Consider the following 27,870-nt stretch of genomic DNA (forward strand, 5'->3'; position numbering starts at 1 on the left):
GATAGCTGCGAGGAACCATGTCCATGCTGCTCTGTTGTGATCAGCGAACAGATTTTGTTCTTATAGTTGAAGATAGTTACATGTTTAAGTAAATAATTTCATTTGTCGTATTATTCAATTGTGATTGTTCTTTATAACGTTTTTACTATAGCATGGTTTATTTGGTGAAAACATTAAATTGCAGGGAAAAAACCGCTTCACTCGCTAAAGGGTAGCGTTACGGTAGCGTGGTTGCTTGGCGCGTTAAGTGATGAACTATGTAGTTGAAGGATTATTTTGAGTTTTAAAGCTACTGTTAATCTTTTTATGTGTTTTGTCGAATAGTTTTAACTTCCAGAGAGACTTTAATAGTTTTTTTGAAAAGGTGTGTACGCATTTTATTTGAAGAAAAATGATCATTTAACATTAGAAAAGGGGGCGTGGATTTTTTTTTTTTTTCGATGGACTTTTTTCAACTTCTTAGCGCGAGCATCGCCGTGCGGGTACTGCTAGTGTACAGATAATATATTTGTATACTTCCTGAGGTGATTTTGAAGAAACCTTAATTTATCCACTTTTTCCGTTGAAAGTTTCCTTTCTTTACTTTTCAACCCATTTTGAGTTGCTTGAGGCAAATTCTTTAGATTTTCAACTTTCCTCTTCTTACATTCCCTCGCAAATCTTCTGTTTACACTACACTCAAAATATTCAACGCAAAACATCGATGTTAGAAAAAACATAAAACATCGATGTCGCATCACTACTGAGAAACATTAAAATTACTAATAACACTGAAGATAAAAAAAAAACTTAAGTTTGTAAAAAGTGTGGTGGGGGAATGTGTTCTTGAAAGATGCTGTTTTGAGAACCTACTGATGACGTTTCTGGAATATCGATGTTGAAATCGATACAAAATGAGCAGTACAAAATGAGCCTGCACAATATTTAGTGCTCCCATAACTTGTCATTTACCCAGTATATGTTTTGATAATGTCCCTGAATTCAGTAAACAAAGTCTGTTTATTATCTTTGAAAATACTGATCAAACTCTTTTGCCCCCCCCCCATCTCATTTTTGTTCATATCATCTTCATACCCCTTACTTTTTGTTCAGGTTCAGAATATTACTGTTGAAAATTCCTTTCAATGTGTTCCGCTTCAAACCTATCATTTTCGCATAACATGTATTTCTTAAAAAGATTTCTGAATTTTAACACTTTTACCATCATTATCTTCGTATTTTTAGCGCAATGTCACAGTGGATGAAGAACGCCTTGCTCAAGTAAAACTACCATTGACTTGTAAAGACGGAAAATGTCGCTGGAAGACGAATTTTGATCTCATCATACGTATCTATGAAAACAATTTCGATGATTTTTGGACACCAAGTTCTGGTATCTTTGATGGCTCTGCTTTATTTATTTACGGCACAGCATCTAAGTTCAGAGTGTAAGTGAGAATTCATTCTTATTACCTAGTCATTTTAAGTCATTTTATTGTAAATTAAGAGCGAATTGCCATTAATTAAAGAGGGTGTACAGTGCATAAATCGCGCGTTTATGAAGAAAATGCAATGGACCGCTTCAACGCCGGGAGTTTGGATTTTATATAGCAACCGGCGAGTGCCCAATACAAATTAGGGGCCGATTTCCTTCTGTTAAAGAGTAGACTGAAAATTAAATGTTGTATTGGGAATTTTATTAGCAAATTCAAACCTTTCTTGCAGGATTTTTTCAGCTAGTTTAATATACTGAGTGCTCACAAGGATACATGCAATGTTTAGTAGCAAAAATGCAGAAGGTATACATTTCTGTGGGAATTAAAATGTGACTTCTAGTAGTTCTTTACAAACTAGACTTAGTATCAAATCCTTTTATGGTTCCTCTGATTCCGTTACATTGTCCATTACCATGTGATATTGCATAGAAATGCCATTCAGCTCTTAAATTGACATCCGTTTCGTGATTACATAAATTAACAAAGTTATTTCTATTTTTGTAGTTATTTGTGTAAAGTACACTCTGTCGCAAAAAAATATATGCACCTAGAAGAATTAGAGTCACAATCATGAAACTCGGCACAAATGCAGTTTGGTAGCCGATATGCAAATGATTAAAATTTCAGCGCCAATGAAACAAGGCTAAGCGCGCTATAAGCATGTGAGTTGCACAGGTGGGTCAGTTTAAAAGCATGAGTACTTCTGCCGTGGGGCTATTCAATCGAATCTGTTGACTTCGGTGGACTGTATTGTGTCTTAAGATGCCTCTAAGACGTAACCTGCGGCAGTACGAACAGCTGACGGAGTTTGATAGGGACCGTATAATAGGCTTCAGAGAAGCAGGTTGGTCAAACAGGAGTATCGGTCGCCACCTCAGTCGGAGTGATATGGTAGTTGCTCGGTATTGGCAGCAGTGGATCACGGAAGGAAGAGTCTACCGTCGCGGAAGGTCAGGGCGCCCCAGGGATACAAATGAACGCGATCATCGCGCAATCAGAAGAGCGGCTACCTCAGCACCGACAAAGTCGCTAGCATCGATTCAACGCGACTTACCTCCTTCCAAGCATACGGTGGTATCAAGGGAAACCATTACGAGACGACTGCCCGAAGTTGACTTAAGGAGCCGACGTCCATTAAGACGCTTGCCACTGACCCCACATCACAGGCAGTGTCGACTGGATTTTTGTCGACCTCGGGAAGCTTGGAGTGTGACAGACTGGAGGTGTGTGATCTTCAGCGATGAATCCCGATTCAGTCTCAGTGCTGATGATCACCGTACATGTGTGTGGAGCCGCACTGGTCAACGCTCCGATCCGGCATTTGTTGTCGAGCGTTATACAGCCATTTCACAAGGTGTGACAGTGTAAGGAGCGATTTCTTGGGACACACGATCACCTCTAGTTGTTTTCCAAGGCACTTTGACAGCTCGCAGATACGTGGACAGCATTTTAACGCCGATTGTTCTGCCCATGCTATCAAGTCGCCCAGGTGCTATTTATCAGCAGAACAATGCTCGTCCACATACTGCGCGATTCTCTCAACATTGTTTTCAGGGTATGACGTACTCCATGGCCTGCCAGGTCACCAGATCTTTCGCCAATAGAGCATGTCTGCGAGGTGCTGGGAAGGCAAGTGCAGCCATCCCGGGATACAGGGGAATTAACGACGTAGTTGCAAAGATTATGGCATGATCTTCCGCATGGGGTCATAAGTGATCTAATTGATTCGATGCCACGTCGTGTTTCGGCTTGTATAGCTGCCAGAGGTGGCTTTACTACTTACTGATTTGTAACCTTTTGCATGCTGTAACTGCTTACTAAAATTATCTTTTATTCTGAATTTTTAATCATCTTATCTCTTTATACACTACATGCCTGCCAAGTTTCATGAGTGTAGCTCAATTTCTTCTGGATTGCATATATTTTTTTTGCGACAGAGTGTATTTCAGTACACCATATACTGTGCCACCACCAGAACTATAGTCTGTGTGAATTCATTTTCTCAAAACCACACTCAAGCAAGAAATGAAAAAGCACTTATGTTTTCTTTCAGCTGTATAGATAATGGTTTTGTATGTGTTTAGACAATTTAGATAAGTTAATATACAGAGCGTATGTTTGTATGTATTGAAAATTTGTTTGCGTAGATTATCAGTATAGTCTATAAATTTACCACTTAAGCTTTCAATCAAGTATGATATATTCATTCATGTTCAAATATTTCTAAGTTATCAAATTAAAATAACTATTTTTATACTTACAGTATGTTTTTTCAGTATAATATATTATATAGAGCACAGTATACGTAATTTAAGAAGGTGCAATGACGTTTTCATCCGTTTCATTTCTGTTTTAGTGTATGAATTAACTAGCAAAATTACTCAATTTAAAAGACCTGTATATTTTTTACAAACCAAATACACAAAACTATATATATATATATATATAAACATGTATAGAACTTGAATGTAATATTCAATTGGCCAAGATGTTTTATTTTTAATTCCATCCCTTTTTGGTTTACACGGGTCTAAAAATGTCATTTTTGTCATTTTTTCTACTTTTGAAGGGCTGTAATCTATAAAGGGTAAACAAACACACAGTAACAGTTACATATTCTTATTAGCGTGATTCCAGTTATTAGTTTTTGCCATATTTCATTTTGTGTTTCTGTCCTCCACGCGAGTTATCCCCCTTTGAAATGAGTAAAATTTTTACATTTGACCTTGAACTTTAATTTGTTGCCATTATTTCAGTTATTAAGTTACAACCACGTAACTCGGCATGCAAGACTATCATCTTATGCACTTTAACATCTGCCGTGAATGTAATTCCAATAGATTTTGGTCAAAATGCAAAGGTCTAAAAGTCCCATTTTTGACTACGAAAACCATTTTTGATGACTTCTAAAAAATCAAAGGTCCAGTTCAGAGAAAAAATGAAAGTGGTTTTGAACATCTTTCATATGCAGCTTTTAGGGATATGAGTTTCAAAAAAATTAAAAATGGTCAAGCGCACCCATCCGTCGAACTTTGTATGGATTAACCCTGTAATGAATCAAATTCACTGATACTGACCAACGTTTATGAAGCAAAACACATATCCAAGGGGCATCGTTTTTGTCCGAAATTCTTGAGCGAAAACCTAGCATAAGAAATGAAAAATATATTTCAGAAATTGATGAAGTTAATGCGGATCTTTTTCAACATGTTCGCAATTACTTAATTTTAGTAAAACTAATTGCAGTGGAGCCACAGCACGTGTTTTCATCAAGCACATTATTTTTGGAGCAAAAATCCTTTAGCATCCCGTACGAGCGGCACATTTTTGCTTATTACCAAATGATCATTGCTAATAAGGATCCGACTTCGTAGCGCTTTACAATTGCTGTACGAAATTAAGAAGACTAATAATTAAATTAATAAAAGCAGTCCTTCCTAAAAAGCACCACTTTTTCTATTTGACATAAAAATTTATTTTTTAGAATAATGAAGCCAATCCCCGCTGGATTGGTTCCTTACAATCCCGAAATCCCGCTGAACTAAATTCGGCATCGGATTGGAAATTCTAGGAAAGGCATGATCAACTGGAAAATATTTTCAGGTGCTTACATGATTATAAAGAATTTTGAAAAGAAAAAGATTAAAAGAAATCAACAAAAGATCAAATTTAGTTTTCATCATTTCAAATCAAAGGGTTAATAAAAAACGAACACAAACTTATCCTGATCAAGAGGAAATCATGCAAGAAGTTAAAATTAAAAAACATTGATTCTCGAAGATAAATTACAACTAGCTATAAATTCAAAAAAAAAAAAAATATCAAACTCAAATTATGCTTCTTTGAATTAATGCTAGTATTCGACACTCACACAAAAATGATTTATGCAAAACCACCACGCAGGACACCGAATCATTTGAAGATGAAGGACTGAGACAATTTGAGGAGGTGTCTCGCATTATTAACAGTACCACCGACCTGTGTGAGTTTAGAAAAAGTATTTTTAACTGGTGGAAAATACACTGAAATTAGTTCCAGACTTAGTGACAATGCAATAGACGCAAAATGTTTTTTACTATTTTTGAGTTTTGTTCCTTTATGACATTTGTTCCTTCATTTTATGCTTGTTCAATGGAAGTTTTCATAAATAATGCACTTTTTGCACAAAATTATGAAACGATATATTTTGATAATTTTTTGCGAAATTCCTAATACCGTTACTAATACCGGCATTCCAGTTTAATTTTTAATTTAATATTCATTTTGTTATTGATTTGGGGTTTGTGTTATTCTTTATTTTGCTTTTTCTCGGCATCCTTCAGAAAAAGTGATACTGAATTCTCTATTTACAGTTTGTAAAAAGATGTTCCCGGCTCTGTTATTTCGTCGGTCAGAGTAAGTTGGTTGGAATTTGTCAGCGCTGCATTTTTGCTGAAATAAAAGGCGAAAAATTATTTCTAGCATGTTCAGAAGCAGCTTTACACTTTTGCTCCTGTATCATACCTCTAACGAGCAAGCTAGAGATAATTTTTCACCTTCTATCTAAGCATAAATGCAAAGCTGACCCATTCCTTCCAATTCTCCCTCAATTTTTACGGACATTTCTTTAAAGAGTACAGTAGACCCTCGTTTTACGGATACGGGGGAAACGTTCCACGGATATGCCGCGTAAATCGAAACCGCGTAAATGGAGACCTAATACTAGTGTTAAAATAGGGGTTTGGTTCTGTACATAATAAAATACTTCATTTTAGTGATGACTAATTATATAGTAAGTTTAATGTGTACTTATATCGACTTTTATGCACAACATGCATAAAGAAAACATAAATTAATTTCGTGTCCTGTTTATAAATAGGAGCTGGCTATGATAGTCTTTTGGCAGTCATTAAGAATTTTTTTTCTGTAATTCTTTGCATAGCATTAACGCATCCATGAGCACTTGCGTCATTTCCATGATAGAATCTTCTTTCACTAACAAATCAGAAAGATCATTTCTGTTGTCTAGGAATGGCTCAAATTTTTCAATGTGAAAGTTTTTGGTTGTGCGTCACAGACGTCGGTATTCTCATTGGTTTTTAGCCTCCTTTGTCACTCCTAAAAGTTCTACTTCCAGTGAGTTCTGAACTGTGTGAGTTTAATAACTTTACTTCTGGAAAGAGCTCTGGAACCAATCGCATAAAGTGTCTCCAGTGACCCAAATTCGATTATTAGCACTCCAAAATGCAGTTGATTACGCGTAATCTGCAATCTTTAGGAGTTTGGATTTTGAAAGAGGGGAAAATTTTATCTGTTTGCATTGCCGCATCCGCGTAAAACCGAAACTCATCCGCGTAAAACAAAATAAAGGCGTCGAATTTTAAACCGCGTATAATCGAAACCGCGTAAAATAAACCCGCGTAAAACGAGGATCTACTGTATATCATAGTCTTGATTATATTTTCGCCGTAGATAGCATTTTTTGAAGAAACATAGCCGTAGCAAATTTAACACTTGGGTAGTTGATTTGGGTTAAAAAAATTTGATGTACCTATCCATGTCTGCGGATCTCGACAATAATGGTCCGGATCCTGATCCGTATCCGCAGATCTACTTTTTTAACGATCCGGCACATCACTAATCATAAGGTGAAGAGCTGGAGAGTAATCACACTTATATTTTCAGATAATGACCAGAGTTAAAGTTCTTTAGCTGAATTCATTTGCAACTCATGTCGACATTGGGCATTTGAAGCGTGTTCAAATGTAGAAAAATGTCATGTAAATTTACTTTCGTTATTTAACTTTTTTTTGCAGGAAATTAATGCCTGCTTAATGCAATAGTGAACACTTTTCTTGTAATTCTATAGTCATGCTAACTTCCCTTTCTTGTAAGAAATAAGTGTTATTGATAAATTTTCAAGTCAAACCTCGAATATTCAGTGATTTATATATTGTACCCCTTTCACCCAAGCAGTTGTTTAGAACGAGGATTTTGCTCATTTTTTAGAAAAATGCTTTTCAGAAAAGTGCTATCTCATTTTAACTTTTTTTTTTTTTTTTTTTTTTTTTGAATTGAACACTTCGCGTTCTGACAAAAAATAAAATGGTTTAAATATTTTTTACCCAAAAAATATTTTTTTCGGCAAGCCAAAACATACTGGCGTCTTCATTTCTGTCAACTTTTCCCCAATTTTTTTCAGCCTCAATGAATTGCAGAGGAAGTTAATATTTTATTATTATTATTATTACTTTACAGCTACGAAGAAAAAGAAAGCATTCAGAAGTTATTCCCGAAGGTAAAATTTGCTTCCGTCGAAGGTGCTGGTCATACGATTCACGGCTTTTATCCACAATTTGAAGAAGAAATTCTGAAATTCTTGGATTAAGATTTCCTTTTGTAAAACCCCTTTCAAACTTACGAATTTCAGAATGAGATTAATAAAAACTATTCACTCGAATGTCTTTCTATTTCATGTCCCAGAAACTAAGACACTTCGCATGCATAGAGGACCGCGAACAAAGCGTCTTTATCTCCAGAAAACCCTGGCAAGATTTACTACCTCAGAGCAGGAATAAGTAAATGGAGGGAGCTAGTCCAATCATTAGCTTAGCTACAGCTTGGGGGAAAACATCTCAAGTCACGTGACTTAACAACGACGAATGATTGACACGTTTTGCATGACACTAGCGAAAGAAACCTGATTTCTCCCAATGCTTTGCTTTAAAAAATATCACGTGACTTAAGGTCTTAGCTTCACGAATGGAAATTTTCACTCCCAACATTTTATCTCTTCTCAATGTTAACAACATGAAAAGAAGAAAATAACACCCAAAAGAACGTTACAGCAAGACGGTTGAAATAATTGGGTGTATATCGTCAAATATACTTATTCATGGATACAACACATTTCTTCAAACTCGTCTCAAACGCTATTAGCCCAGTCAATGAAGGTAAAAAAATAGGCTTTGTCGCAACTAATTTAGGGAAAGCTGAATTTTTGCAGGATGTTAGCAGACCAAGTATACACTAAAAAACCACAAAGTCCCGACCCCCACCCCTCTTGCTTTCCTCCCCACTCCCCTCCGAAACATTGCAAGAGCAGTGCTATGATTAAACATTTTCGGATCGCAACTAATTAAGAGAAAGCTGAATTTTTGCAGGATGTTAGCACATAAAGTATACACTAAAAATCCACACAGTCCCGACTCCCACCTCTCTTCCCTTTCTCCCCACCCCCTCCGAAATTTTGCAAGCGCAGTACTATGATTATACACTTTTAGTGTAGCATCTAATTAAGAGAAAGCTGATTTTTTTTCAGGATGTTAGTACTTAAATTACATACAAAGAAACACTAAGTCCTGACCCTTACCCCTCTTGCTCCTTCCCCCCCCCAACCCTTCAGAAACATTGCAAGAGCAGTACTATGATTATACGCTTACAGCTCAAAAATTAATGATGTTGCCTGGGAGTTCCTTTTTTTATTTAATTCCTAACAATATTATAAACTAGTGGTGCCCAGTCTACGGTACGCGGGACACATCCCGCCCGACTCTTCTGAGGGAAGTTTAAAACCTAACCAGGTTTGAATCTGGTGGTAAATCCTAAAAAGATGTTGACGTGCGGCTAAGTCGGTTAAAGTTTTGCTTAATCAAAATTTGACTTTAGAGACATTTTTGCTATTACTTGCTTGTACACAAACTTTTATTCAAACTTGGTTAGATTTTAAACTTCCAGCAGAAGAATGGGGTTGGCAATATATACTTCAAGCTTCAAGCAACTGACTGACACCTAAGCCCATGACAATTACCTCTGCTCCAAATGAACTTCTCCTACTAATAATCTTGCAGTTGTAAAACATTGTGTGTTACAAAGCTGTAGCTGTCTTAAAGCTGGGTTCGATTGCACGTCTATTTGTGGACACTGTAGTGGAATGCACTGTAACAATATTTTTGAACCAAACATTTTGTAGATTATCAGCGACACAAACGAGCTATAAACTTTTGTAACAAAATAGTGCATTTTCGTTGTAAAACCTTAAAGTGAACGTAATTAAATTGATGTTCCATTTCAACTAAATGACTATTGCAGATCATCATTGTATTATTATCTATAAGTTTTGTTCAAACATTTCTTCCCAAGACGTAATGATAAAAAGCTGTTTTTTGAATTTATTTTTTTGTTTTTTGTAGTGAGTTTTCTGTATGTGATTAAGTTAGTATAGCTTGACCACGAAAAGAAGGCGGATGAACTTGAAGCAAACACATGTGTATCATTTGTAATATGTTGTTAGTTATTATTTTGCGACAGATAGGATTAGCGAGACCGTGCCTCGTGCTATTTGGTGCTTTCTGGTAGATTCTACCTGTTCCAAATGATATAAATGATGTTTCGCTTCAAGGTCATCCGAATTCTTTTCGTGGTCAAGCTTTAATACAGTGAAACTGACTTATCTACATAAAAAAAAGTGTATGTAACGTAATTTGTTGATAACAGTGAACCCCAATCTTTTTCCTCTCATAAGGGCCGAAGATCATACTAAAATCGTTCTCGCGGGCTGGAGCACACATAAAATTTCAAAATGTTTTACTTTTTTCTAAATGACATGGGAAAACACGAAAAAGGAAGGAAAATTGCAATCAAATTTTTCTTATCATTACTTAATGCTTCTTTTGTTAAATGTAAGCTGTTTTTCATAACCCAATTTCTAAATATTTGGCTCCAAACTTAAAACATTGTCATCAATCGTACTCTTCGAGTTGTAACATTTCTCAAAACAACGGGCCATTCGGATTAGCTTCGCGGGCCGTAGATTGGGCACCACTGGTGTCTCATATTGTTAGGAGTGAATAAAAAAGGTAACATCATTAATTTTTGAGATGTAAGCGTATAATCATAGGATTGCCCTTTCAATGTTTTGAAATGGTTGGAGGATGGGAGGGGGAGCAAGAGGGGGAGGGGTCGGGACTTTGTGTTTCTTAGTGTGTAATTTAAGTACTAACATCCTGCAAAAATTCAGCTTTCCCTAAATTAGTTGCGACACAAAAAACGTATAATCATAGTACTGCGCTTGCAAAGTTTCGGAGGGGGTGGGGAGAAAGGCAAGAGAGGTGGGGGTCGGGACTTTGTGTTTTTTTAGTGTTTGCTTTATGGGCTAACATCCTGCAAAAATTCAGCTTTCCCTAAATTAGTTGCGACACGAAACCTTTATTGACTGGGCTATATTGAGAATTAGACGAGATGGTCCTTTGTCCTTATCTTTCAACTCAGTGTGTTCTTTTAAGTCCTGCTGATGTGATAGGTTTTATAGAAACTTTCTTGTTATATTTTCTTACATCACGGGTGGAGAAGGAAATTCAACTTTCAGTAGCATAATCTTTACTAATGTTATAAAGAGAGAGGACGAATTTTTGTGTGTTTATATGTTCGAGGTAATCTCCGGAACCACTGCGCCTATTTGAAAAATTCTTTCACTGTATGAAAGGTGCCTTCTCACTGAGTAACATAGGCTATAACTCGAAAAAAATCCGATAAATAGTTCTTTTTTTTATTCCAATTTAGGCCCAAATTTCACGTAAATTGTCTATTTTCGGCTATTAAAGGGGTGAAAAATTACTTGCACGTATTAATATTATATATCGTTGAAAAGGGTAGAATTTTCCGCGTTCTAAGCAATTTGTTTCGATGCTCTAACTTCATTACGACGGAAGTGATTTGCGTTTTTAGCTCGAACTTTTTTAGCCTTAGCTGAAATTTAGTCACTATTTTCTGCATTAAATCTATCAATAAAAATTGAAGGAATTGTCCCACAGCTTTCTTTTTGACATCACCGAAAAAAAGCGACATTTTTTACTTCAGAAATATTTCGACCTATGGTCGAAAAAATTAGCTTTTATCTACAGAGGAAAAAAATTACAAGCGTTTTTAAATCAATTTCGAAATGTGTCATTTTGATTCAGGTTGTCAACTATTTTATTTTCACGTTTCCACGGCTACGCTTTTTGAATCTATTGTTTATTTCCTCAGTTTGCATTTAATATCTTAAACTTTTTTTATTTCATGTTTCCATGGTAACGCTTTCAAAATCCATCTTTCGCATTTTAATTTCTTAAAAGTATTTTAATATCTGTCGTCAATGTTTGGAAGGGTAATTTTGCATGGTGTTTTTTTTTTCTTTTATTTAAGCATGATTTTTGTAATAAATGTCACTCGACACAATTTTTATGCTCAAGGTAGACCGGACAAAGCCGGGAAACGCAGATCTTAATATATAAATATTTGAAAGCTACTGTTAATGTGATCATATACCTTCTAATTTGTTTGGAGAAACATTTATTATTGTCAACGAAAAAACATCCGCTTCACTTGCAAAAGGATTGGGTTCCGGTAGCGTGGTCACTTGGCAAGTTAGGCGAGGAGCAGTTCAGTCTAGGATTATTGTTTTAAGGCAACTGTTACTGAAATTCATTGTTTTGGCTTTTGAATGGTCCACGGCCTTTTTTTTTTTTTTTCGTTAGATGGATGGATTTTGATAGCGTGGTTGCTGGGCGGCGATAAACAATAGAGTTTTGGAATTATTTTTACATTTGACAGACATTATTTGATGTCTTTTTTTTTTTTTTTGGCGAAATATTTTATATTGCGGTAAAAACCGTTTCACTTGCCAAATTGAGTTTTAAAGCAAATGTAAATCTAATTCAATCATTTGACGAAAAGTTTCAAATTCCAAAGAAACTTAAATAGTTTTTTTTTTTTTGAAAAGGTGAGTACGCATTTTATACAAAGAAAAATGATCATTTCACATCAGAGGGGAAGGGGGCGTCAATTTTTTTTATTCAACGGACCTCCATTAATTTTTTAGCACGGGCATAGCTGTGCGGGTACTGCTAGTTAAATATAATTATGCATACAGGAATATTACATGCTTCACAATAATTCTGCCGTGGGCAGGTAAACGGTAGTATCTACAGAAACGAGTTTTGGAGACATATGAAGAAACTCGTTTTTGAACTAACAATAGGGAAATGTTGGATTTTGACGTTTTATTTCGTGCTTTTTTTTTCAGTGGAAACCGAATAGGCAAGCTTGTACAATAAAGTTAACGTACAATAGACGACAAAATGCAAAAAAAAAAAAAAAAGAAAGAAAGAAAGAAAAGATTGCAGTTACTGCCCAAGACAGAATTGAGGAAACATTTCAGCAAGTACTTCATAAACACACTTTTGAGAAAATGAAACACGAAAGAAATTGTTAAGTCTTGCGGAACTTACAATAAATAGCCATAACTAATAAAATTTTACCTAAGTTCAATTTATTCTAGTGACTAAAATACGCTAAGTGCAATAATTAAATTTTAGTTTTATCTAAAAGGAGGCGATAAGTTCATGAAGGGCAATAAGAGGACGATGAACATTTGAAGGACAAAATCATAATTATTAAAAAAACAAAAACAGCGAGTGTCGAAATTGAAAACGCATGCGAATCAACTGTTAAGAAAGTTAACTAAATACTTTTGTGTGCTTGAAAAGTAAAATAAGAAATAACAACGTATAGTAATTCAGATTAGGAGTTACAAGAAAAGAAGCAAATTAAAGTTCAGGAGCTGCCTCTGCACACCTTGGTTGAATCATTTCATCATTCATCGCATTTTTTTTTTTTTTTTAAATAAGTGTCAGTGCTATTAACTCCCTTGTGTAAAATGAAGGTTAGAGGAGAAAATTTTCACTAAAGGTTGCTTTGAAACTCACGAGGAAGCTGGGGTTGCGGCTGAGGGGTGTGTAGATAGGTCGTTGAGAAATCGGAAAGCCATAATGAAAGTATTCAAACTTACAGAAAACTTTCACAAAAAAAAAAAGAAAGAAAGAAAAGAAAACATGAAACTGCTATACAATTAGTACCGCAGTGCTCAGTAAATGTTTTACAGTTAATTTTTTAATGATTAACTTTTATTTATGCGTTTCTTGTATAAATTAGAAATTCGGTTTCACGAAAATTAGCTCCAATTTTAATTTTTTCGGAGAAAATAATAATAAACTGAGATGGTTTCTATGTATATCAAATTTTTTCTGGCAATTTACTTCAAATTAAAAATCTTTTAAGTATTCACTAGCACCACTATTTATGAGGGTTTTCAATGAAAAGGGACCGACGAGTGTCAGTCAACCTCAAAAGAGGCAAAGGGCTTGAAAAGGTTAGGAACCACTAATCTAGAGGCACTTTATAAGACTTTATATAGAGGCTCTATACAGTGGCCTTCAGGGACGGACTGGGACCCCTAAAAGGGCAGTGAACAAGCAACCCAAAGGCGCACCGTTTCTAAAAAGCAAAAAAAAAAATGTAGCGGGTATATATTTTTAAAATAAAGCTTTATTATTTAAAAAAAAACCGCTTTTTCACATGCATTTTTGGGATGCTTTCCACCTGGAAGCGTAAGGTGTTAATGTCCCAATGGAGAACTCTGGGGCCCCTTTCAGCCGCAGAAGAACAAGTGCCGTAACTTGATACTTGCATTATTTGAAATACTTACATCAAAATCTCATTTTCAAACGCTTTTGGAGTGGAGAAAAAAAAGAGTCATCTATTATAATTTATTCTGTGAACTTCTATATTTGAATCTTGAACACGAATTTAAAATGAATTTTAAGCATGCAGCCCAGTACAAAAAAGTGCGATGAATCTAAAAACGCGAAGTAAAATCGATGTCATATAGGAAAAAGAAAGAAGAAGCAGAAAAAAGAATATTAAGTAACTAACTGTTTTCCACAAGTTAAAAAGTAATTAACGTTAGTGAAATAAAAATTCAACAATTGCATTTACTGCAGTAAAGTCAGAGCATTTGAAAAACATTGTGCGGAAATACACAATGCGGAAATTTTAAACTTTTGTTAACGCTCTTCCACATGCCACCCCTGGTTGGAGTTGCTAGATTTGGGCAAAAGCGATTTTTGAAAGCAGTTGTTTTGTCGTTGTCTTCGCCTATTCGTCAATCCATCGGTCCTAAGTACGGCCATAGTTTCCTACTGTCCGACAGTGACATAACAAGATTGTTGGTGTGTGGGGGGAAGGGGGCGGCAAGCCCTAAATTTACCCCACCTGCCGGGGGGCTCCTACGCAGAAATTTTGAAATTGTAATCCTAAGAACGCAGTTTTAGACGGTTTAGACGTTAGAGTAAGGGATGGGACTTAGGCGCTATCTTCATTCTTTTTGTTTTTTTTTTTTAAATAAAAGTAAAGTTGATCTCCCTCACCCCAATTTTTCGACATTGAAGTTCCAAAACAAGTTTTTAAGCGATATTCAGCGATAGTAGGGTGAGGGTTTAAAGGTCTCCACCTCTATTTTGTTTTTTGGAATTCTAGTTTTGTCATATTCAGATTTCATACTTTAACATCGACTCACTCTATTTAATGAGTACTGCGTGATAATTATCTCAGCAAATTGTCGTTTTTAAAAATCTATTTTTTGACGATTAGGATTATACTAGAAGGGGGGGGGGGTTCGAGGCACGAGGCTATTGTCTGGAAGTTTTCCGAAATGGAAGTTTTAAGACGCGACTGTACACTATATTTGGTAACGTTAGGGGCTCTGCAATTTTCCAAAATTGTATCTCCAAAAAAGCAGTTTTCGATGTCATTAGAAGGCGGGGTGTTTGGTAGTTCATCCCCTAGAAATGTTGCGAAATTGAACCCCAGGAAAGGAGATTTGAGGCGCCCTTTAATGATTTTCGCTGAGGGAAGGGGGCTTCCGAAGCGTTAGCGTTTTGAGGATTTTCTTATTTTTGAACCGTCCAGGAAAAAGAGAGAGAGGAACTTAGGAAGGAGGGAGGGGGATGAAAAAATATTAAGTGTGGGACGTGATAAACTGAGCAATAATCTGTAACTATCGAAAATTTTTATTGTAACGTTCTTTTAAAAGAAATTAAGTTGTTCACAACATTCTGTACTTTTTCTTATTAAAATTGCTCCGTTTTCCCAAGAAGCGTTCTTTTCTTCTCTGAAACAATATGGAATGTTTTTGAAAAAATATTATATTCAGTCCTTTGCTGGTGGGGGGGGGGACCGTGCGCGATCCAAAACCGGACTGCGGACGGTCAAAAAACGAACCGCCAAAAATGTATAATTATTTAAAACGTCGTTAATAATGTTTACTTTATATTGCAGTATCCCACGGTGCCCACGGTTTAATGAATTAGAGACAAACTACGGTTAAAAGATTTTTAAAATATGTCTGTAGACATTGTAATGCTAAGATGCAAGTGTTTCTTTTTTTTTTTTTTGTAACTCTTTTTTACGAATTTAATTTCAATGAATTAAAAATTGGCATGTGTTAATCACGCTGTCATTAGAATTTCAATAGCTACCCGTTGCGAATTATGCACGGGTGGACAATTGCTAAGGACGGATCACAATGCGTTATGTAGCGCAAAAGAGTGAGCGTAATTTGATGAAAAGTGTAATAAACTAATGTCGAAACACTAGAACATTACAATAACGATAATTTATTGTGCTCTGAATTCCAGAAAGCGTTGAAAAGTGTTCATAGAACGAAACGGTCATTTTGGGCTGAATGCGTAAAAGTGAATAAATGTAATAAGCGCCCCCAGGCGTTCAGGCGTAAGATGTCAATGTGGGATATGGCTACCATGGATAGCGATGCAAGCTTCCACACGTCACGTGATGCTTCACATAACATTATCCAGCAGTTGTTGGGGTAATTTATCCCATTTTTCTGTGAGTCACGAATAAGGGCGTCCTTGCTTATTGGAGGGCGTTGTCAACCAGCAACACTGTTCTCCAAAGCATCCCAAACATTTTCAATATGATTTCGATCTATAGAACGTGCTGGCCATCCGATGGGGTGAATATTTTGAGTGAGCTGGACACTCCTGGATTCCATTTTCAATATGATTTCGATCTATAGAACGTGCTGGCCATCCGATAGGGTGAATATTTTGAGTGACCTAGACACTCCTGGACGACAATTGTTACTGACATATTACACTGCCATCCATGAAAACGAATTTAACGCCCACAGCACCACAGAACACGTGAACATGTGGCAGTAGAACAACATTAATGTATCACTAGCCGTCATAGTCTTGTTTGGTAGCACACAAGTGACGTACGGCACAGTGGCGGCTCGTGGCTTAATTTGGCGGGTGGGCCCGCTGTTATCGGGGCACCCCGATGGATGTTATTATGACCTCCAAAAATATTCTTTATTTGTCAAATTTCGAGTCCATATAGCTGTTTAGGCCTAATGTATCTTGTAATTACGTTTAAGTATGTGTGCAGCTCATTTTTTATCATTCGGTAAAGTTTGGAGTTTCATTTTGTGAATTGAGAACTTAACCACTCTCCTCCGAAAAGTTTTAGTTCGGGTTGCCTCTGACAATTGTATAAAGTTTTCACAAAAAAAGGAAAACAGATAAAATGAAGAGAACTAAAGTGGGCGTGCCAAATAATGAGGCAATGAAGACCAATAAGACCCCCTCCCCTCTTTTTCCCATGCAGGATAGCAAAAATTAGTTTGTGACTGGGATCATGCAGCAGTATTAATTTTCACTTTAACATGCTTCGTTTATATCAAATTACGAAACTGGTAACTAATTTTTCTAGAAACACGCAGTTTACTTAATTACCAATATATTATTTTTATAAGAAATATAAATTACTTTTAATTGAGCAATAATTTAGGTTTGCTCAGCGTTAGAATACTCTAGCGTAGAAGAGGCATGACAATAGGCCCAACACGATTAAGACTTATTACTTGAACCAAATATCATAGCTTATAAGAAAATTGAAAAAATATCACACAATGAAGACTATTTTAGGAACAGCTTTTAATTCAAAAATATAATCTTAACTCTTATTATACTAGCCCGACACTGAAAACCAACTGAACCTAAATTCAAACTGAAACTTAAAAAATGGCAAACGCCTTTCGAAAATAAAATCTCCATTCAGAAATTTCGAGAATGCGCTCTTAGTTCCATAAAGAAAAATAAACAAATTAAAATGGGCATTTCATGCAATGAAATGAGTGGGAACCCAAAATATTGTAAACCCCCAATACTTGATAGTAACAGCCGTTTAAGATTAAAGAAAAGGAAAAAACAGATTAAATCAAAAGCGAGAGAGAGAGAGAGAGAAAGCGTTGAGAGAACTTTTCCTAGAACATCGTATAAGCGACGCGAGTCGAGACACATTCCTCCCACTGCTTCTACTGTTGCTATTGGATAAAGATATTTTTCGAAGGGGCAAGAAGGGAACCGGCCCATACACATCATTCGGGGTGACGTCGCTTGCCGTTTTCGTAATGCTCGTAGTTGGTTTTAGTTGTGGGCCGCCGTTGAAATGGCCTGAAGGATCATTCTTAAAGCGTGTTGCTAGTTAACAGAAAAGGAACACTTTTTTCTTATATTAGCGATTAGCAGAGTGCTAGAAATTTAAAATCAGTTTCATGCCTGATTTTATTTAAAACTGAAACACAAAAAGACATTTTTAAATAATCTAATTATGCACTATTTTTCCGGGTGGGCCCGGCCCATAGTGACGAGCCGCCACTGGTACGGCAACTGATCATAATCCTACCCATACCATGCCACAACTTGTCTTGTAGGATACTTTGTCCTTTTCTTTTATGTTTGCCGGCTTGTATGCTGTACCACTCTCATGCCAGGTTAGTTTTCGTTCACAAAAGACTTCTTCTAATTGTGGACGAAAGCAGATGAATCTGCTGTGCTTTCATCTTAGAATAGTAAACAAGCCCAGTCGACTTCTCTCCAAATGCGATGCTGAATAAGACATCATTAAAAACGAGCAAAACACTAACTTGTAGACAATGGGATGGACACAACAAGTTAAAAATTACTGCATTCAAACGCCTGGCTAGAGTTTTTCGAGATATTATCTTGCTAATAGCAGCAGAAAACTGCTTTGCTACTTCAGTAGATGTGTTGCGCTGATTCTTTTTCGTTGTTAGCACTAAGTACCAATCTTCTGCTGACGTATACTTTTTGCCCTCTTCAAACTTGACAGCAACACGACCACCGGTAAAATCATCTGAGGGACATCGGGAAGGCATACCAAAAAATTCAAGTTCGTCAAGTGATTCTTTCCCGTTAAATTCTGCCTTTGAACAACAATGGTCGTCACGCACCAAATCCTTTATATCCGTTATCAGCGCTATCACGTGACGAGCGTCGTCGTGAATCTAAAATTTGCATACGCTCAACACGTCTTACAAATATCCCACACTTATACTAATTTCCATACTTCTTTGCCTTCCATTTTGTGGTTCTTTCTGCTGCTATTGCTATCCGTCCTTAGCAATTGTCCACCAGTGTACGAATGCTTATTGAATGAAGTTTAATTGGTAATGATTCTCTTACTTTTAATTGGTACTTCAAGTATTAACCATGAAAATGATTTAGCATTTTCGAATCAAAATTGTACAGGATGTTTCCAAGAAAGCGCATGAAATAAGTCAATAAATAATTAAAAATAAAACCAAGTAATTTCAACATCACATGTTTCACAGCTTTGTTGCTTAAGGTCTGAAAGAAACAATTAAAATTGTCACTGGTTAAGATTAAAACACACACACACACACACAGAAAAAGGATTCCGAAATATTTTAAGACGTTTTTGAAAAATATGGAGAGGATTCCATCTTACTCGGAAACATTTTGTAAATTTCATGAACCACAGTTGCACAATCTATTCAGAAATATTTTTGAAAAGTACGGAAAGAGGGTTCTAAAATACTCAGAAACATTTCTGGAAATAACAAAAAGAGGATTCCGAAATACCCAGAACGTTTCTGGAAATTTCAGAAAGAGAATTCCGAAATACTCAGAAACATTTCTGAAAATTTCATGAACGGTAGCTGCCCAATATACTGAGAAATGTTTCCGGATTTTTTTTACAGTGTAGTGATAGAAAGCCGCATATCTAAAGCACGATTTCGCCATCTAAGAGGGAGCAGCAAAATTTTGAAGCATCTCATTGTTATTGAATCCCTAATTATTTGCGACGTTATTGTAGAATTTCGCTTCTCCCCTGTAGAGGCTTCATGTCTCTTCTAAAGGATGCACATTTTGGGAATCATTACCTGGAGCCTTATTGAAATACGTTCTTGATGCAAATCCCGAAAGCGCCCACAGCTGTTGTTTTGCCTCGGAACATTCTTTTTATATAGTGATAGTGAGTCGATTATCTAAAGCAAGATTTCGCCTTCTAGGGAAGGCGCAAAATATTGAAAAGTTTCATTGTTAATAAGTCCCTAATTATCAGCGATTGCGACATTATTGCAAAATTTTATGGGGCGCCTGTAAAGGCTTCATAGCTCCCCAAGGAGGTGCACATTCTGGAATACATTAATACGTCCAAAAGCGCTCACAGTAGTTTTGCCTGGGAACATTCGTTTAGATAGTGATATAGAGCCGATTCTCTAGTGCAAGGTTTTGCCATGCAGGGGCACACGAAACATTGAAAGGTTTCATTATTTAAGTACCCAATTATTTGTGACATTATTGCAAAATTTTGGCGGCGCCCTTGTAGAGGCTGTATGGCTCCCTGAGGAGGCGTTTTATTTTTCTTTTTTCCCCCTTTTCTGATGGGGCGCTTTGGTGAAGGGCGCACCGGGACATGTCCTGTTGTCCCGGCGGGCCAGGCCACCACTAGTTACCTTACATCAGCCTCTTACTGTCACGTCACGGAACCAATGAAGTAGTTTCTTCTAGGAGACTCAGTATTGGGAACTGAAAGTAAACAACACGCCATCTGACCAGGGAATCGAAATAGGATGTGATGGCGATTGCCCGTTGCGGTAAACTTTTAAGCAAAGGAAAATATATCATCCGTATATTTTATCTTATGGAAACGAAAATCAAAAGTTCACAAGCTGTTATATGAGCAGAAACTCTTGTTTAACCGTTGATCTTCCTGATGAATCTGAAAAAGGCATTATTAGAAAACTTGTCTTCATTAATACAACTCACGAACATCCTGTTCATTCAGCTGTGAAATGTGACATACGAAAACATTTTGCAACATAAATCACTCGGGAAACTGACCCTTGGTAGTATATATTGCTACATTACAACTATCTACTATGATAAGCATGTTCTAGCTTAATTTTAACGAAAACTTTGTATTTATCGGCACGAACAATTAGCTATTAATTAGTGCAAATAATAATAAGGAATCTGACTGTGTAGAAATAAACAACAATAGTGAAAAAGGGAAGATAGTAGACAGTAGTTAAAAGTTAAGATTATAACTGTTAAAAGATATCAAATGATTGTAAACAGTAAAGAAGCAATGGACGTGTAAGCAAATACCAATACTAGAAATCAAAATATGTAAAGAAAATCATTAAATCTTGTTTATGGATTTTTTTATGCTTTAAGATTAACCAAATCTTCCCAAAAATAGCATAAAATATGGGGAGGGAAATCAAGAATTTCGTTTTTTCCGATTTACAGCGTCACCTATACTTACTTCCGTTCCTAAAACCTCCAGTTCATATTGTAACGGCATCTGTCACCACATAAGCTCAAGAGCAAAACTTATCATTTTAAGCATTCGGAACTCCAGCGCTCGAATACGCTACCTTGCGGTGATTTATAAAACTGCGTCTGCACCTAAAACATTGCCACGTTGCGCATCACGTGTGTCTGTTGACGTAAACGCGGTCAGTTTGTTCTGAGTAACGCATTCAACATGTCTAAGAACGCCTTCAACAACAGAAATTAATTCGTCCCTTAGTAGTATTCTCGAGCTTCTCAAAATAATTTCGAAAGCTTCTAAGCTTCTCAAAAGTATTAAATGGTGGAAGCGTAAACAAGAAAACTCTGGATTAACAAAATTGGATAACGTTACACCAGGTAAAATTTTTTATTGTTTTGTATGAATTTGTAAGAGTATGGGTTTTTTTTTAATCTTAAATTAATTAAACTTACCATATTTTACAGCAGCATTTAGTTGGAATGGACAGTATGCAAAATATTTTCTTGAATATATTATCGTAGAACAAAATGAATAACCGAGAAAGAATTTACTTTATTCCTTTTATTCTCAGCTGAAAGGTTTCGCCAAATTTGTTTAGGGTTATTAATTTTTAGTATTGTGCGAGCAAAGTAGCCTTGGCGAGATTTCGCGTTTTTAGTTAAACCATTTTTAATTTTTATCATGAGTGGAATAAAATGGTAGTAAGATTACAGAATTCGATAAGTGAAAGGAAATAATGGTCAATCAACTGAAAAGAAAACTACCACCATATATCCGTGAGAATTTTGTTGATGATTTGCATAACATGACACAATTAAATCGTAACTCAGAAATTAGAAAAATCGAAACAGAAAATTTTTAAATGAACCGATTCGGGAATTCGAGAGAAATAACTCAACTACAAATGGAAAAAAAAATAAGCGCTAGCCAAGCAAGGCAAAAAAGTATCATCTTCTTTCGATAACAATTTGTAATGTCACATTGAATTTTCTAGCATTAATTGTTATTCTTGTCAGGCCACAATTATTATTTAGTTTTATCAAGAATTGATAAATATCGAATTCAACATCGTGGAAATAGCTGCTTAGAACTACGAACTACGTAGTTTGCATGAATCTTTGACGTTTAGTAATGCTTCTTGAATTCTCATTTCTTTCTACGTGGGCCAGAATATCCACAAGACTTTGAAAATTAATTTTAAAAGAATAAAGCGAAAAAATCATACGTACGAACAAAAATCACAACACTTTTAGCATTTTCTTCGTTACCATGTGCGTTTGTTGTAGTTTTCAATTCCGCCATTAGACAGTGACTTCAGTGCCCCCTATAGTTCGTTGGAGTTGCGAATTGATATAAAAATGTTTTTGAATCATTAAACAACAAAATTTATTAGAATACTCTTAAAAATTTATCGGCAAAAAAAAAGAAAAAATCAGTAATTTTATTAATTTGGAATGGTTGCACTCCTTCTTGTCACTTTCAACCAATGGGACTGCTTGAATGGAGTGGGATTTAACCATTAGTGTAGGATACCGCACTCAAGAGTGGCTGTTTACAGCCAATTATTTTAAATATAAACCATAAAACAGAAAATACGAAGCCAGCAGTACGTACAATTACATTGTATCTAATGCTATTGTGTTATTGAACTTGTACTTGAAATGCGAAAATTTTCACAGGATCGGTTTTTTGTATCCGAAAGTGTGACAGCTCAGATATTATCATCCCATGATGTAGGCTTAGGAGTAGACGTAAACTGTTTTCAACTTTGAGCAAAGGGAGGTAACTTAGCGGGCGTGGCGAGGAAGTAAATGTTATAAAATTTAATTTACTTTATTTTTATGAAATCGCTTTACGCGATACATTTCTTAAAACCTTTCCGAGTAATCTGTTTGAATTTAATTACATTACATTGACAAATCTTCTTCCATTAAGGGTCTATCGTCGAATAACAACAGGACATTACCTCCTTGAGCTTTTATTCATGTGCACTTTTATTGCATCAAATACAAAATTGTTTGGTTCATTTACTGCATAATATTTACCTTGACGTGCCAAACTTTTAAGTAAACATAAAATTGTTGCTGCATATAGAAACGTGTAAGTATTCTTAATACATTTTAAGTCTCAGTATATTTTATGTTGACGTTGCATTGGTTCCAGAAAGCCAAATTTGAACGCGATTATTAGCATGATTTTCAGAAGAATTTTTCTAATGGTGAGTTAATACTTGAAAACGAACAAATTTGTCTTAGATTTCATGATGTTTGTGTTGATCTCTTAATTTACACAAACCCACAAATGGGATCTTGTTATTTGCAGATTACATATTTAAAATTCATATTTTTCCTGCTGAAAATTTTTCTTGAAATACCTTTGTTTTCATCAAAAGTGCTTGATAGTTTGCAAAAATCAACAAGAATAATGATGTGAGTTTATTTCATCATGTGGCACTTAACACTCAATAGAGACAAATTTTGCTTTTTTAGTGAGGTTATTAATTTATTAAATTGTTTAATCAGTAAATATCTTCATTTCATGAAAGAATGCTGTGAAGATTTCACATCTTTTAAATTCGAGTTTTCCAAAGTGGCAATGATTATGCTGGCATAAATCATTCATAGTCGGAGATTTTATGCAAATGTTGTGAAAACTGATAGTCTTTCATTTCATCTCAAGGTATTTTAGTTTTTATTTTTCTACATGTAAACTATTTTGATAATTTTTTGACATATGGTTTCTATATTGGACTGCATTTTAAGTCGGTGACTAAGCTAGTGATGTAAAATACCCGGGTATTATATTTTTAGGGGTAAATACCCAGGGTATATACCCGGGTATTTATTTCAAAAATTTATATTCAACTAAAATACTTTTCTGTATGTATCCCACTATGTATGTAAGCAATCCTATACAAAACAAATTTTTGCCCAAAAATTGTATTTTGATCACATATTTAAAGAATTATTTTGTGAAACAACTTAGGAATCTAATATGATATTTACATTAAATGTGTTGGATATGCCTAATCAATGTTGATAGCCAAATTTCAGATATAAAAAGCTACAAAAAGTAAAAGGCTTAACTGGTTAGGGGGAAAAAAAACAAACATCAATTTTTTAAGGTCTTAGTCTTTTTTAACCCAGTAATATGTCCCTGCATGACATCAAAATGTAACGAAATGTCGTTCAATTTATTATTACTATTTATTTATATCTTTTGCAGAAATTTCCTCCAAGCCTAGTTCAAGTGTTCAGGCATATTCTGCATCTCATTTTTTCATAAAGCCTTAGTTTTCATTAAGCCTTTAATTAATCCGAGATTGCTTGCGCAGGGTATGACATACCCACATCTTCGCTTTTAATCAAATTTCTCCCCACTTTTTTTTTTTTGGAAGTGAACGATTCCTTGAGTAGCTGACCCATAGGTCATAACCTTGAAGGAGTAGAAACGATGGGGACATTTTAAAATTAGTTTCTTTGGAATTGACTTCTACAGGTGTATCATACCCTGCGTGAGTATTTCTGCTACAGTTCTGAACTAAAGCCAGGGGTCTGGCCAGAGGATATTTGGGTCCGTTAACGGACCCTTCACAAAAATCCGATCAACCAAAACGGACCTTTCACAAAATCCCGATCAAACAAAACGGACCCTTCACAAAATTCTGATGAACAAGATCGGATCTTTCACAAATTGTTTATTGAAAGAGCAAATCTGAAAGCAAAATAACGCATATTTCTGTGTATAAACCGATAATTTTTGGAACCTTTTTTGAAGTCAAATTAAAGGGATCAGCTTATATAAAATCGGCTAATTTTGAAAGAAAAAATTCTGCACTCTTGTGATGCTCCTGCAAGCGATAAATAATTGCTACTGCCAAATAAATATAATGGTTGTTTGTTTGTTTTATCGCAGCTAATTAGCAGCAGTGTTGTTGTAAACTTTTCTGAAAAGGCATCCCTAGTGAAAATGACCAGCTTTTACCGCCTTAAAGGCGGTTTTTGGACAGGCGGCAAAAGACGGTCAATGCCGGCTTTGACCGTCTTTATCTCAGATGGTAATGACCAGCTTTAACCGTCTTAAGACCAAGACGGTAGAGACCGGCTTCAGCCGGCTAAGGCAATGAAAGCCGGCATTAACCAACTGCTACCGCCTGCCCAAAAACCGCCAGCTTATTATACTAATGACAAGGATAAAGCTTATTATGCAAATAACACAAAAGGTTACAGTTTTAACGCATCTCACAAAACAATTCCTATTTTACTCTGCTTAAGTATATGATTTTTGCTATTGTATTTTAAGATTTGAAGAAGATGGATTCAAATGCAGTACGGTTATATAATCCCAAATATCATAATAAAAAACAAGGTGGTGCTTAGGGTAATCTCATACAATTCTGAGATTACATACAGCATTGTGACATTTAGCAACAATAGATTAAAAAGCAACAACTAAATGCAAACAGGACACTTAGTTCCCCTAATTGGGGGAAAATATACTTTAATTTTAAAAAGAATGTAAAAAGAAAATATTTATATTAAGTTTAAAGAATACAATAAATACAATTTCAAAGTAATCAGATTAATATTACTTTTATACCAATAATGAAAACACTAAAGAGTTTAGCTTGCTGTTGTAAGCCAACAGGAATATGCAACAGTTATTTCAGGACCTTCTAACAACGGTCGGAAAAATATTAACAAGACAGATTTAGACACTGCTGGTCGGTTGGTCAGTCTTTGAATTTATTGGGGGCCTACAGAGCCGAGCTCTTTTACCCCGAAACTGAAGGAAGTAAGTCTCTTTGTATAACGTAAAACGCCAAAGCTACGTTGCGTCCCCGCGAACGGGGCAGTAAATTAGTGAGCATTTCTCACAGGAGGAGCGAGTCAAGCGCCCGAAGGGAGCAGCCAAGCTGCGTCAGTACCAAGTCATTCGTAGGGATAGGGGAGCTTTTCTTCCCAAGGTTTGTGTACAGAAGTCAGGCTGGAGCGCATCTTCATCTGGGGGGGGGGGGTCGCCAAGGGCAGTCGATAGTTCTGGCGGGATGAGCCAATCCGCAGTTGGTGCAGAAGGGACCTTTTACTTTATTGGGGCAGTCTTGCAGTCGGTGAGGGCCGGCGCAGAAGATGCACCATTCCGTGATGTAGGTGTAGGAGCAGTGCCCCTACCTTTGGCAAGGGAAACAATGGAGTGGGCCACGACGGGGATGCAGCTTCTCCAGGTGGGTGATGAAATCCCCGACTTTAATTCTTTTCGTAAAAAAAATTTCCTCTTCTCTGCTTTCGAGTTTCCTGAGATGTAGGCAGAAGATGGGGAGAGGGCCTTTCCGGTTGATGAATTGGAGTACATGAATCAAGTCTTGCTGAAGTTGCCGGAATGCAGATTTGATATCCCCCTGGTCAATGTCAGATGGTAGTCCTTTAACTAGACACGGGTTGGAGGGATATAGCCGATGGTTGGGGTGTGGAAGTCGATAGCATGATCTTTAGCGTAGTTCTCCACTTCAACTTGGCCATTTTCGGAATAGGGGGTAATGATCCTCCTCCCTGATGAAAATCCTCTTCACTGTTCTTTTTCTTGATTTCCTCGATAACAGTCTTAGGATTGGCAGCGTTGATAAGCACGACTGGTTTTCTTTTCTTTTGGCTAGAAGCACCGCTCAGCTTTTAGTGAAGGATCTTATTTTCCTCTTCTAAATGGGCGACCTTCTTGAGCAGGATCTCTGCCTCCTGGTGCTGTTGTAGTAATATTTTCTGGGTTATGCAGTGGCCGTGTCTGAACATGACTCTCTTCAGTAGTACCGCATCTCTTTTGGAGATTTCGTCGTAAGAAACTTTGTCTATCCCTTTTCCTGCAGTTACGAGTTTTTGTTTTAAGCGAGTTTTTGTTTTGCTTCAAAAATTGCATATCATGACTTGTTAATAGCGTCACCTATTCCTGACCATACAATGCCTAAATCCTTGCATGTGGCTTCGAGTGTTGGGTAGTCTTCCATCTCATTGTCGGAGTATGCTGATGTAAACGAGCAATGACTTTGCAAGTCATCATTCTTCCTCATGTCTTGGCTGGAATCACTGCCGGCGTGAAGGGGAAGGGACGCCGCGGTCATGGGGGGAACCCCGTTGGCCCCAAGCAGGGCCTTTTGGTTGTTCTGCCCCTTCGAGATTTTTTGTTTCGCCATCTCAGTAGAGCATGCCTTCCTCAGATCAATCCTGTCCCGAGTGTGTGTGTCGACTTCAAATGAATGGTGAGTAGACACTGCTGAACAGACCTTCTTTATGTGCAATAGAGCTCGAAGATCCAAGGTAATTGAGGCTCATTCCACCTCGGGTTACGTGGAAAATTCTTCCAAATTAATTTTTTACCCTTTTCTGATGACATAAGGAGTAGCCACTTTTACTTCCTCATAGAAAGAAAAGCAGTATTGCTGTCGTGAAAAATTATCACTGAAATTTCAACATAAATTTTGTCTTTAATTACCTCTAATTGAATTTGGGCTTTTTTCCACAAAGTCTATATGTATGTATTTACCCGAGCATATTGGTAGGCAACCAAACATATATTTTGACCGAATCCATTTCAACGAGTTTTGTCATAACGCTTGTATCTGTGTGCTTGTGAGCATATATATCTCGCATATATATTTATAGACCGCAAACGTAACTGCACAGCATCAAATGTATCCGCGAACGGCGTGCGTCTATATTATTTAGCTACCATGCCTGTTCCCCATTGTAGGGATATGGGTGTGAAGAGATTGAATAAACACTAGCTAAAAAAATAACTTTACAATGTTCGATAACGATACAGTTAAAACAAGCCGTTCTGTGACTCTCACAAGTTGGAAATTCAAGTCTCCATGCCGGCATGCCGTAGACACAACATTCTATTTTTGTGGAAG

The 27,870-nt window shown here is 36.4% G+C and overlaps 2 protein-coding genes across 3 annotated transcripts in view; both read left to right on the plus strand.

Moving 5' to 3' along the window:
• The window catches only part of LOC129234624 (protein ABHD11-like), a 43,133-nt gene extending 35,227 nt beyond the window's left edge, over window positions 1–7,906 (plus strand). The window contains exons 6-7 of the mRNA XM_054868657.1: window positions 1,225–1,427; window positions 7,713–7,906. Coding sequence (XP_054724632.1) covers window positions 1,225–1,427; window positions 7,713–7,842 — 333 coding nt within the window. The 3' untranslated portion in view covers window positions 7,843–7,906. The remainder of the gene's footprint in view (window positions 1–1,224; window positions 1,428–7,712) is intronic.
• Window positions 7,907–22,458: 14,552 nt separating this feature from the next.
• Window positions 22,459–27,870, plus strand: part of LOC129230066 (actin-related protein 2/3 complex subunit 1A-A-like) — a 43,017-nt gene continuing 37,605 nt past the window's right edge. Inside the window, exon 1 of one of the 2 annotated variants that reach the window (XM_054864458.1) lies at window positions 22,459–22,572. The gene's annotated coding sequence lies outside the window, so the exon portion shown is untranslated. Of the gene's footprint in view, window positions 22,573–22,746; window positions 23,067–27,870 lie in introns of those variants that run through there. The other variant, XM_054864466.1, reaches the window with a different exon arrangement.

This window comes from Uloborus diversus, chromosome 1, assembly GCF_026930045.1.
Source record: "Uloborus diversus isolate 005 chromosome 1, Udiv.v.3.1, whole genome shotgun sequence".
Lineage (NCBI taxonomy): Eukaryota > Metazoa > Arthropoda > Arachnida > Araneae > Uloboridae > Uloborus > Uloborus diversus.